An 11,216-nucleotide genomic window follows, 5' to 3' on the forward strand; every position below is an offset into this window, starting at 1 on the left:
CTGTGTTCATCCTGAGGCCTCCATCCCTTGGCTCCTGCACTCACCAGCTTTCACTGTGTTCATCCTGAGGCCTCCATCCCTTGGCTCCTGCACTCCCCCTGCTCTCCTAAAGGAGTTCCCTGAGTGAGGGAATTGTTAGAGACATTCCATTTAGGGCTGAGAAACATGCTAAGTTCTTAGGCTGTACTCAATTCTTTTATTACTAAAATAGATTGTATACTTAACCTTGACCAAAAGGTTAATAAGCATTTTATTATCAGGTTATCATGTAAGCACTTTTAGAAATCCTTAGCTTGGTATTTTTAAATACTTGAGGCATATTCAACAAGCCTCCTTCCTGTACACCACAAAGCACCTCCAAGAAACTCATTTTAGCGGGGCAGTGGTGGCACATGCCTTTAATCCCAGCACTTGGGAGGCAGAGGCAGGCAGATCTCTGAGTTCAAGGCTAGCCTGGTCTACAAGAGCTAGTTCCAGGGCTGTCACCAAAGCTACAGGGAAACCCTGTCTCAAAGAAAAAGAAGTCATTTCAAGTCCAAGTGTGGCCATAATGTTACCCTACTTCATACCGTGACTACATGGTCCTGATTTTGAAGTGCATACTTCTAATATTTTGGCGTGGAGAATCTTGTTTACAGTGTGTCTCTGATTTCCCATCCCATTAATTCATGCAGAATTTTAAATGGAGAAATGCTGAATTTTATTACTTTTCAGTCAGGTGAGATTATGTGTTTTCATTAATACATTGATAGGTCATTTCTGTGAATCGATGTGTTTTTAAAGCACCAGAAACCTCTTTCTCTCCTTCTTCCTCCCTTGCCTTCTATAGCAAAACTCATAATTTGGTTGGGCGGTGGTGGGTGGCGCACGCCTTTAATCCCAGCACTCTCAGGAGGCAGAGGTAGGCCGATCTCTTTGAGTTCAAGGCCAGCCTGGTCTATAAGAGCTAGTTCCAGCCGGGCGGTGGTGGCGCCCGCCTTTAATCCCAGCACTCGGGAGGCAGAGGCAGGTGGATCTCTGTGAGTTCGAGACCAGCCTGGTCTACAGAGCTAGTTCCAGGACAGGCTCCAAAGCCACAGAGAAACCCTGTCTCAAAAAGCCAAAAAAAAAAAAAAGAGCTAGTTCCAGGACAGCTCTTCCAGCTCTGTTACACAGAGAAACCGTCTCGAAAAGCCAAACAAAGGGACTGGAGAAATAGTTCAGAGGTTAAGAACACAGGCTGCTCTTCCAGAGGTCCTGAGTTCAATTCCCAGCAACCACGAGGTGCCTCACAACCATTTGTAATGAGATTGGGTGCCCTCTTCTGGCCTGAAGACATTCGTGCAGGCAGAATACTATATTCATAATATAAATAATAAATATAAATAATTAATAATATAAATAATAATTAATAAATAAAATATACATAATCTTAAAAAACATAATTTGCCTCCATCAATACTCTAGGATAATGTTCTTCTTTAACTTAGGGGATCTTCTTTTGACCGTTTTCCTGCCTAACTCTTAGCAAATCTTGTTGCCTCTACCTGGTTGAGCATTCCAACTGAATGTACCATGACAGAGCAAAACACTCTAAGTCCAACCTGGTCATCCTTTGTTCAAAGTGTCCCCATTGTCTCCCCTACTCCCCTTAGGCACCAATTTGCATGATCTTATACTCATGTAGCTCACAGAATAGAGTTCCCTTCACAACCTAGATCCCTTTTATAGTCTGTATCTCTCTCCATAGCACTAACCCCCAGCATAGAAGGCAGAATTTTGATTACCTTATGATCACTGTGCTCCTAGTTTAAAAAAAAAAAAGATTCATTGTGGCTAATATTTCCACAGCATCTGTTCAGGTAAGTCATATTCTAGAGTCTAGTTCATGCCAGCTTCCTAGAGAGGGACAACACTCTTTAAAACAAGATTGTGCCAAGAAAAGTTTTTATATTTTATCTAAAGTAGGAATCACTGTTGAGTTGTGGTTAAGAACATCTAAAACTAAGAGATTTCGCATCAAGAGATGATCATCTTGTGCCACCTCCCTAATTTACTAATAAGGCGGAGCTGCAGCGAGTAAACCTGACTACAGCCTTTATACTGTGGACCACACGGATAGGCAAAAGCTGAAAAACATTTTTCACTAATAATTCAGTTGGCATTGGTGGACCCATAAAGACATTTATGTTTAAGAAAAGAAATCCAACATAAAGAAACAATGGTGTATTTATTTGATGCTATTGAAGTGGGCACACAGTGAAGAAATTTATGAAAGAAAGCTTCAAGTAACATCTGTAAGAATACATTTTTAAATAGTTTTACATGTTAATTACTCTGGACAATTTCTGAACCCTGTTTAGCAGCAAGTCTCCTTTCTTGATGGTTTCTTGGTACTGCCAGTTCTTGCTATCAGGTCTATAAAGTTAAGGAAAACAATAAATTATTTAGCAGCCACGTGAGTCCAAACAAGAGCTGACCTACTTGCGTACACAGGCACTTAAACTCCCCTATTATTAGCAATAACAGATGATGGGATAATAGGAATACCTGTTGGTTTCTACTATTTCGTTGACTTTATCGATTTTGCAGTGTAGCCTTCCAGCAGCAATAAACCTGGACAGTTCCCTGATTCAGAAAAAGGAAAACAATCCACCATTAGTTTCAGAGAACAATCAAAAGAAATGAATTCTGTCTTAGAGGTGACATCTCATTCTCCTCAAGCTTCAGCTACCACATATACATAAAATACCACAGGTACAGTGCTCAGAGGAAAACCAGGCAGGAATAAACTGCTAGAACCAACAAACCCTGACCCCAAATGCAACAGCCGCCCGTACTGGAAAAACAGCTTATTCCTTCCAAACACGATCTAGTTTCTTCCTCTCTTGCTTATGCTGTCTGAGAACATAAATGGGAAAAACAACAACAAACCCTGCTTTGACTCCATCTCTCAGCACAATTTACAGAGAACTACACACTCTTAGAATCACCTGTGAGCTGCTGTGTGGAGTCTCACACTGTCCCCTGATTCTAGTGCAGACTTTAAGGCTAAAGGGGGAGCAACTGTAACGTCAGCTTTCAGAATGCTGCAGCAGGAGGATTGCTTTCATGAGTCCATGGCTAGCCAGGGCTACAGAACCAGAAAGCAGGTCTCGTCCCTGTGCTCATGAGCCTCTCCCAAGCCACTCCTCCCGCCAGCCCACAAGAAACCCAGCCGACACAGCCTGCATTGGTGAGCAGCCTAGACTTGACAGCAGGATAATTCAGAAGTAAAAAAGCAAAATGTAGATACTGCCCGTCTATGCTGGTAAGGGTCATCTAAAAAGCTAACGAGTGAACCTCTCAATAGGGGCTGAGTGACTTAGGGGTCTATACATCTCAGTGAATACAAGCAAATCCCAAGACAAGTAGGAGTCAGATCCTACGAACATCTGTTGACGTCTGAAACTTGCCTGGAAGTTATTATGTCTTCAGAAAGTGTAATACAAAATTCACTGTACAATTTAGAATTCCTTTAGGTTTTATAATAAACTATAATTTAAAAATATATACAACACAAGAGAACAGTCAGGTTTAAATGCAAAGCGCACTACTTTCCACCGTGGACCGCAATGGCGTCCCCTACCACACAGGTCTTAAACTCTAAGACCACAGTCAACTGCTACACCTTAGCTATGCTACAACTTGCTCCCATCTTTAAGCTGTTCCTGCTTTTTCCTTTTCTACATGTGGAGATCTTCACATGTCTGACATTTCTGAGTCACAGCACACTTTACCTCTTCAGGTATGCCATATCTGACGCACTTTCCAACTGTGCTATCTGTACTGCTGACTTGTTCTGAGGTTTGTTACAGTGCATTAAGAGTCTGATCAGTCAGTGATTCCGGTCCCACATTCTGACATCGACCTAACTCCAACAGTATCATAGGAAATGGCATTAAATACAATATATAAAAGAAGGTCTGGGCAGCACTGTGAGCAGTGCAGAGCGCTCCTCTGCAGCCCTGGGGAACTGGTGAAATGACTCGAGCAAAGCACTTCCCACACTTTGCACTTTCTCATCTCTCTGGGAACTGTATCCCAAGGAAGTCACACATGGGCAGAAGTTAAAACAATACTTCAGAAAAAGTCTTTGCTTTGTTTTCCTTCATAAAACTGAGGGAAGCAATGTAAATTTAAAAAATGTAGAAAACCACATTAAAAGGCAGTTTTTATGCATAAATTTGTTAAACTTACTGGTCAATGAATTCCACACCCACGCCAAACGCTTCTGCCATATAGCCAAGGGTTAATGACCTATATGATTCCAGCAGCTGGCTGTACGCATGAATTCTCATTTCTCTTACGTAGTATCGGTAATGTGGTGCAAAAAGCCAATCCTTTTTCATTTCCTGTTCCACGATAGCTACAATAAATAAGATGACAAATTACAATTCTTCCTCTCACCTAAGGAACTGGCGTCCAGCAGCTTTGAGTCCAGTATGGATCACTGTTCTTCACCGTCCAACAACGGCAGCAGCAAAGACAGACCTACTGGAACTACCCCCAGATTACAGCATAAAAGTGTTCCATTGCAGAACTTTTTATGTACTGAAGCAAAATTGAGTAGTTTCATTTATAATTAAAGAAGGGATAGTGATAGATGAGAGACAAGAACCAAAACGACATTTTTACAACACCACAGAACAAGCAATAGAGAGTAATAAAACCTATTATCAGAAATGTAAAGTTTGAGGACAAATTATAATAATTTATTTTTTTATTCTATGTATGTTTGCTGGGTTTTCTGTAACTGGGGTTGCAGACAGTTGTGAGCCATCATGTGGGTGCTAGGAACTGAACCTGAGTCCTCTGGAAGAGGAGTCAGTGTTCTTAACCACTGAGCCATCTCTCCAGCCCGAGGACAAATTATAAACTACAAGGCTTACGTAGCAGTAAATTGATAACAAAATTGAAGACCAAAGTGTACATGAGATATTAATGGGCAATCCACAGGAATATAAATCATCTTACTAAATTCTTCTGCTATGGATCCTAAAACATAATACAAAATTAGTAAGTCATATACAAAAAATGGCAGTAGCCACATGGTTACAAAGCCCTCGGCCAGGGCAATAGATAGCAAAGAACCCCCAGAAACTTCACAGAAATTACTACTAGACAGCAGTGTTAGTAAGCACTAGTGCCAAGGCAGGACGAATAAGAAAAAGCTGCAGAAGTGTAAGAGGGTAGAGACAAGACGAACAAGGGGATTCGGTGTGAACAAGCTGAAAATCCCAGGAAAAGCAGTAATTTTGGCTGCAGTCTTTTTGGCAGTTATTTCTTTAGAGGTGAGGAATGAGGTTCGAACATGCTGTGACTCTATTCATGTGGATGTGCCATCAGACAAGCAAAGCTATCAAGGAGGGGTCAGGACTACAACCAGGAATCTGCAGAGCACAGATCCAGATAAAGTTCCTAAAAGACGACAGAGACAAAGCAGGGGCCACCAAAAGCAGTTAGTCACTGAAAGGAAGCCAAAGAAAACAAAGTTCTGTTCGTCTGGAACCAAGTGAACAAAACTGAAAAATGAAGTCTGTCCTACATCCAGTGAGAAGGGTGAGGGAGCAGGCCACGAAGACGTGCACACACTCCTTTAGTCTTCTAAAATGTGGACATGTGTTCTTTCAAAATACTGTAAGTGAGAGAAGTACAGGTGATGCGCACAGAAATTGGCTCAGATGTTGTAGGGGCAGAGGGGTCAAAGTGTATTAATACTCCATCTCTCAGATTTCAACCACCTAAGGAACTGAGTGCAACAGCTCAGCTACCTGCATGTTCAAAACAAGATTACTTTACAGGGCTAAGTTGAGACCTTAGAGATCTTCTATCAGTAGACACAGGGTACACCCCAAAAGCCCTTCAACAACAAGAAGGAGACTCTAAAACTGTTCTGACCTTCACATTGCACCTTGGCATACAGGTGCGTGACACACACAATCATTCTTACATATGGAGACAGACAAAAACACATCAAGGCTGCTGACATTCCACTAAGCAAAACAGGCAGAAAACAAGTGAAGACCTGCAGCTATCAAAAACCCTGTATCTCTCACATGTGAAAAACCCAATTTTGTTTATGTATTCATAGGACCAGCAGATGAAGACAGATCACCAATCCTTACCTAATGACTGGAAGAAAACCGAGTAGCGGCACTCATAGAGAGCAAACAGGTACTGCCGGACTGCCGGGAGGCTGTGCAGCACTTCAAGAATCTCTGCTCCTTTAATGACCTAGGTATGAAAGAAAGCAAAAACAAAAACCAATAAACACATTTTATTCATTTCTGTGTTTTTAAATTAGGAATTCATGAAACAATTTTTAAAAGGGTATTATTTAAAAGGTTTACCTTTTCCCTAAGATCTGGTCTTTCTAAGGCAATCATACTGACGTAAACGGTGTAAGTCACAAACGTCTTATAATCCATGAGCTCATAGGATGTAAATGTAGAAACTGTGTCAAGAAAGAGCTCCGCAGCCTGCTTGAAGTCACGGATAGCCACACAGTACAGACCTTGGTACACTTTCAGCCTGTTTCTCCTGTCCCAGTCCCCGCCTTCTTCAATTAGGCTAGCAAATAACACAAAAGAAACAGATAATGTTAATTCTTAAAAAAAAAAAAAAACTTAGCCGGGCGATGGTGGCACATGCCTTTAATCCCAGCACTTGGGAGGCAGAGACAGGCGGATCACTGTGAGTTCGAGACCAGCCTAGTCTACAGAGCTAGTTCCAGGACAGGCTCCAAAGCCACAGAGAAACCCTGTCTCGAAAAAACCAAAAAAAAAAAAAAAAAACAAAAAAACTTCTAATTTAAGTATTTCAGTAAGTAAGTCAAACTCCCAACTATAAACAAAACAAAATGGGTAAGCTTAGGCCTACCAACTTATTAGCAGCCCATAACCTCCATGCTTATACCCCCTGTTAAAATTACCTTTTGGCTTTTTCTGTGTTTCGAGTGATGAGGTCGTTGTCCATATAAAAGAGGCCGATCCTTAGGAGATAAAACACGATATCTAGTCGGTGACCCAGGGCCACAGTCTTATCATACGTCTTGCGAAAGGCTGTCAAAGCTCCCTCCTGTCAAATTCAAGACCAAAGCGGGAAAAGTACACAATTTAGCAATGCCATCAACTTTCCAGATTTCCCGGGCAAGAGTGGTCAGGAAAACAGGAAGGAGAGACGAAGTGAGAAGACAGGGAGAGAGAGGACCAATGCTGTACTCGCAGTAAGGACCAAGGGGTTCCTTCGGCTGGACAAAATGTAGACAACACCCAGTACACTGCACTCTGAGAACAAACTCATGGAAACCACTGATATCTGTTTCCATAGCCTCACTGCTTCTGCCTTTAACAATTATGTTACTTCAAAATAATTTCACTATAAATTATCAATCATTTTAAGAAGAGACTTGTGTCACTGATTAAATACCATTGAACCCATGAATATACAATTTCATCTCTAAGAACTGAAATAATCCTGCTCTTTACAACACACTGATAAAATCAGACATTTGTACTTGTTTTTCAAAGCATGACTAGCTAGTTTGTTTCAGTTATTATTAGTCATGCTTCATAAACGTATAAAATGTATAAAAGCAGTGTACTCAGTACCCAGCCCTGGGTCTGCAGTACTAGTCCTCACTAGGAACAGGGGATTTGGGGAGAAACAATGACTGCCAGTTTGCAGAGTAAAGTTAAAATAGAGGAGAGTTTATGCCATCTGCCATCAAAAATGAAGGTAAGCACGAGAGTCCACCAACAGGACAATGAGGCTATGTTAGAGGGATTCCACTAACACATCTGCAACAAACCAAACATCACAAAAATCAGTTTGCAAACAATAAGAAAACCCACTGCATCCATTAAACATGTAGAAATTGTCAAGATATAAAACCTGAACTTTCTTTTTGGGAGAACGCCTCTGAACCAACAGAGAAGGAATGTAGCATTACCACACAACCATAATCACCTGATGCGACCCATATTCTAGATGAAATTCAAGACCTGAAACAAACCTTCAAATCTCACATCACACAGATCACTCTCTGAAATCTCACATCACACAGAACACAGATCACTCTCTGAAACCTCACATCACACAGAACACAGATCACTCTCTGAAATCTCACATCACAAAGAACACAGATTACTCTTTCAAACCAAACCACACTCACAATACTTTCAATGCTTCTATGTTTCCAGATTTTTACAATGACCAAGTCCTAAACTTAAAAGACAAATGTTTTGGCCTGGAGAGATGGCTCAGCTGTTAAAGGCTCACAGCCAAAAATACAAGAGTTCAGTTCCCAGCACCCACGGTTGTCCTTCCAGGTACATAAAAAACTTATAATTGAAGTCCTTCCTTGCTAGTGCAATTCTAAACCCTTTGCCTCTATCTTTAGTCAACATGAGGTAGAAACACATCCTATTTTATACAAAAAGAAGGAGCAGTAAATAGTGACTACTCAGACTAGGAATATAGCCCAAGAAATCATATCCAAGAGCTCACACTATTTTTAGATATCGGAACCATGTCATCCTACATCTAAATACTAAGGAGTGAACCCAATACAAGAGCTATGTAAAATGACTGGCCATACATAAGAAAACAAACGCTCACCGTCCCAGCAATTTCACCTCACTAATCAGTATGCTTTAGCAACACTGGCGTATAATCACAAGGAGACATGGGAACATGTTTTTCACCTCAGCAATTTGTTTAAAAAAAAAAAAAACAACAAAAAAACAGCTTTTCTAGCTAAAGCAAAGGCAGCTGAAACGTGCGTGTCCTGCTCCACAGGGGATGGCAGCAGTGACCCAGCATGTTGAAGACATTCTCTCAAGCTCAGTGACAGATGGCAGGATGAAGAGGACTCCGGGAACATACTGTGGTCTCAAGTACAAAAACAGTGTTTACTACCCATTCTCTACAAGACATACACACATGTGCGTAACTGCAAAACAAAAGAGCTTTCTTCTCAAAGTAGAAAGTAAGAAAAGTCAGACGGCTACGTCTAATGCTTAGAGCCTAGAGTGGAAAATATTACCAAACCTTTTACATTTGTGTGCATGAGTGTTGTATTATACCTGTACACGTGCTTGCCTGCTTGATGCCAGCAGAGGTCAGAGAAGTGTTGGATTTCCGGAACTGGAATTAAGGAGGGCTGTAAGCTGTCCTGTGGATGCTTACGAATCTGGGTCGTCTGTGAGAGCAACCAATGCTCTCAACCCGAGCCATCTCTCCAACTCCCTACTGTCCATCTTCTAAAATGTACAGTAAATGCTTCCCAACCAAGTGAGCTACTGCCAATGGCCCCATGTTATAAAGGGAAGGAGTAAACCCCCTGTTTGTGCACTTGTTTTGGAGATTCATTTTTATTCTTTTCAAGCATGTGTCTGTGTCTGTTTGGGGGGTACGTGCACATAAGCGCAGGTGCCTCTGGAGCCCTTGGGTCTGAAGTTGAGAACCTCTTGATGTGGGTGCTAGGAAATGAGCTCACATCCTCCACAAAACAGTCCACACTCTTAAACCACCGAGCCACCTCTCTAGTTCCATGTGCACTTGCTTATAATGACACAGAAACAAGAACTAATATACACCTGGCTTCAGTTCAGGGCAGGAACCGGGTGCTGCAACATTATCATGTATGTACTGTCCTTGTACGGACTCCTCAGTGCCTGTAAACATGATCAGCCTTCCTTCAAAAAAGGTTTGCCAGGCGGTGGTGGCCCAAACCTTTAAGAACTTGGGAGGCAGAGACAAGCAGATCTCTGAGAATTTGAGGCCAGCCTGGTGTACAGAGCAAGTTCAAGTCAGCCTGAGCTACAGAGAAACACTGTCTCGAAGAAACAACAATAAAAAGGCTCATTTATGCAGTGAGATATTACCCAATATCAATCAGTCTGTACCTCCAGAGAGAAGAGAGCGTCTCTACTGATCTTGTCACCTATCCAGAGAAAAGAGAACGTCTCCACTGATCTTGTCACCTATCCAGAGAGGAGAGAGCATCTCCACTGACCTCGGCACCTATCCAGAGAGGAGAGAGCGTCTCTACTGACCTTGTCACCTATCTGACAGAGGTACTCTGCTTTGGCCATCATCGCATCTCGAATTTCACTCTCTCCCAGATTCTTCTCTGCATCCTCCAACTCGTCATCCAAGCGTTTCAGCTCTTCTTCATTTGCCTTCTTCATTTTACTGAGGAGATCCACGTCCAGCTGCCAGTCGAGGGATTTGCACAAGGCTTCATAATAAGGAGCCATATCTAAAAGCCATAAATCGTGCACGGTCAGGGTCAGACTGCTCTGTCCCACCTCACCAAAGGTCAGCCAGCAGGTGCCTACCATCTACGGGCCTGGGATAGCGCAGCTAAGGCGTTGAAGGGGGGAGGCCCGCGTGAGGGCGAATCTCTACTAAGCCCGCAGGGAGAGACATCCTCAGGTTGCTCTGTCCAGCTCCTGTTCCAAAGCAGTCAGGGACAAACCCCAACTGCCCCTTGACAGGGAGGGCAACACTGTCGGGACCAGAGCCACGGAGCCTTTGCTGGGACCAGCACCTGAGGCTTGTCCCGTGGCAGGAGCGAACCACGGAGGCAGGGCCCTCTCGGCGGCAGGAGGGCTCCCCAGGGTTCCCCGAAAAGCCCCAACGGGAGACACCCAGCCAGGCCACCCAGACCGCCCCGGCCTAGGCCGCTGACTCGGCGCTCCCGGGCCTCACTGTTTTCCCGGACGGCTGCCATCAGCTCCTCGCGCACCGCGGCGTTCCCGCGGTGCTCGGGCAGGCTGAGCAGGAAGCGCAGCTGCGCGATGCGCAGGTCGGGGTTCTTGGGCAGACCCTCTTCCTCTAGGTTTTCCAGCGGCATGGCAACGACAAGGTATCCAACTGCGGGAAGACACCACCGTCCTGCACCGCCACCGGAAGCAGGAGGAGGCGGAAGGCTTCTTGTAGCCGCCAGCCTGACTTCCGGTCGCTTCTCTACCGCCTCCCGCCTGCAGCGTCCCCTGCTGGACACTGGCGGGAGTTCGCTGGAGCGCTTTCTTTCTCTAGGTCTCAATTCTTGCATCTCTTCTTTTCCTATTTTAGCTATTTTCCTTATGTCACATTTGCAACAGCTAAGGTTCTGGAAATCCTCTAACGACGTGAAAATATAACGCCGAAGAGAGAAACAAGAAACAGTGGCCACGTTTTTCCAGGCC

General features: G+C 43.5%; 1 protein-coding gene across 1 annotated transcript; it reads right to left on the reverse strand.

Moving 5' to 3' along the window:
• Positions 1–2,189: 2,189 nt before the first annotated feature.
• Psmd6 (proteasome 26S subunit, non-ATPase 6) lies at positions 2,190–10,939 on the reverse strand. Its single transcript, XM_005348535.3, has 8 exons — positions 10,738–10,939; positions 10,080–10,285; positions 6,953–7,098; positions 6,372–6,591; positions 6,147–6,255; positions 4,219–4,387; positions 2,530–2,607; positions 2,190–2,397 (listed from the first exon to the last, which is right to left on the reverse strand). Exons 1-8 carry the CDS (start codon positions 10,880–10,882, stop codon positions 2,301–2,303), a joined length of 1,170 nt encoding a protein of 389 aa, XP_005348592.1. The 5' UTR covers positions 10,883–10,939; the 3' UTR covers positions 2,190–2,300.
• Between the last annotated feature and the right edge of the window lie 277 nt (positions 10,940–11,216).

Source organism: Microtus ochrogaster, chromosome 6 (genome assembly GCF_000317375.1).
Source record: "Microtus ochrogaster isolate Prairie Vole_2 chromosome 6, MicOch1.0, whole genome shotgun sequence".
Lineage (NCBI taxonomy): Eukaryota > Metazoa > Chordata > Mammalia > Rodentia > Cricetidae > Microtus > Microtus ochrogaster.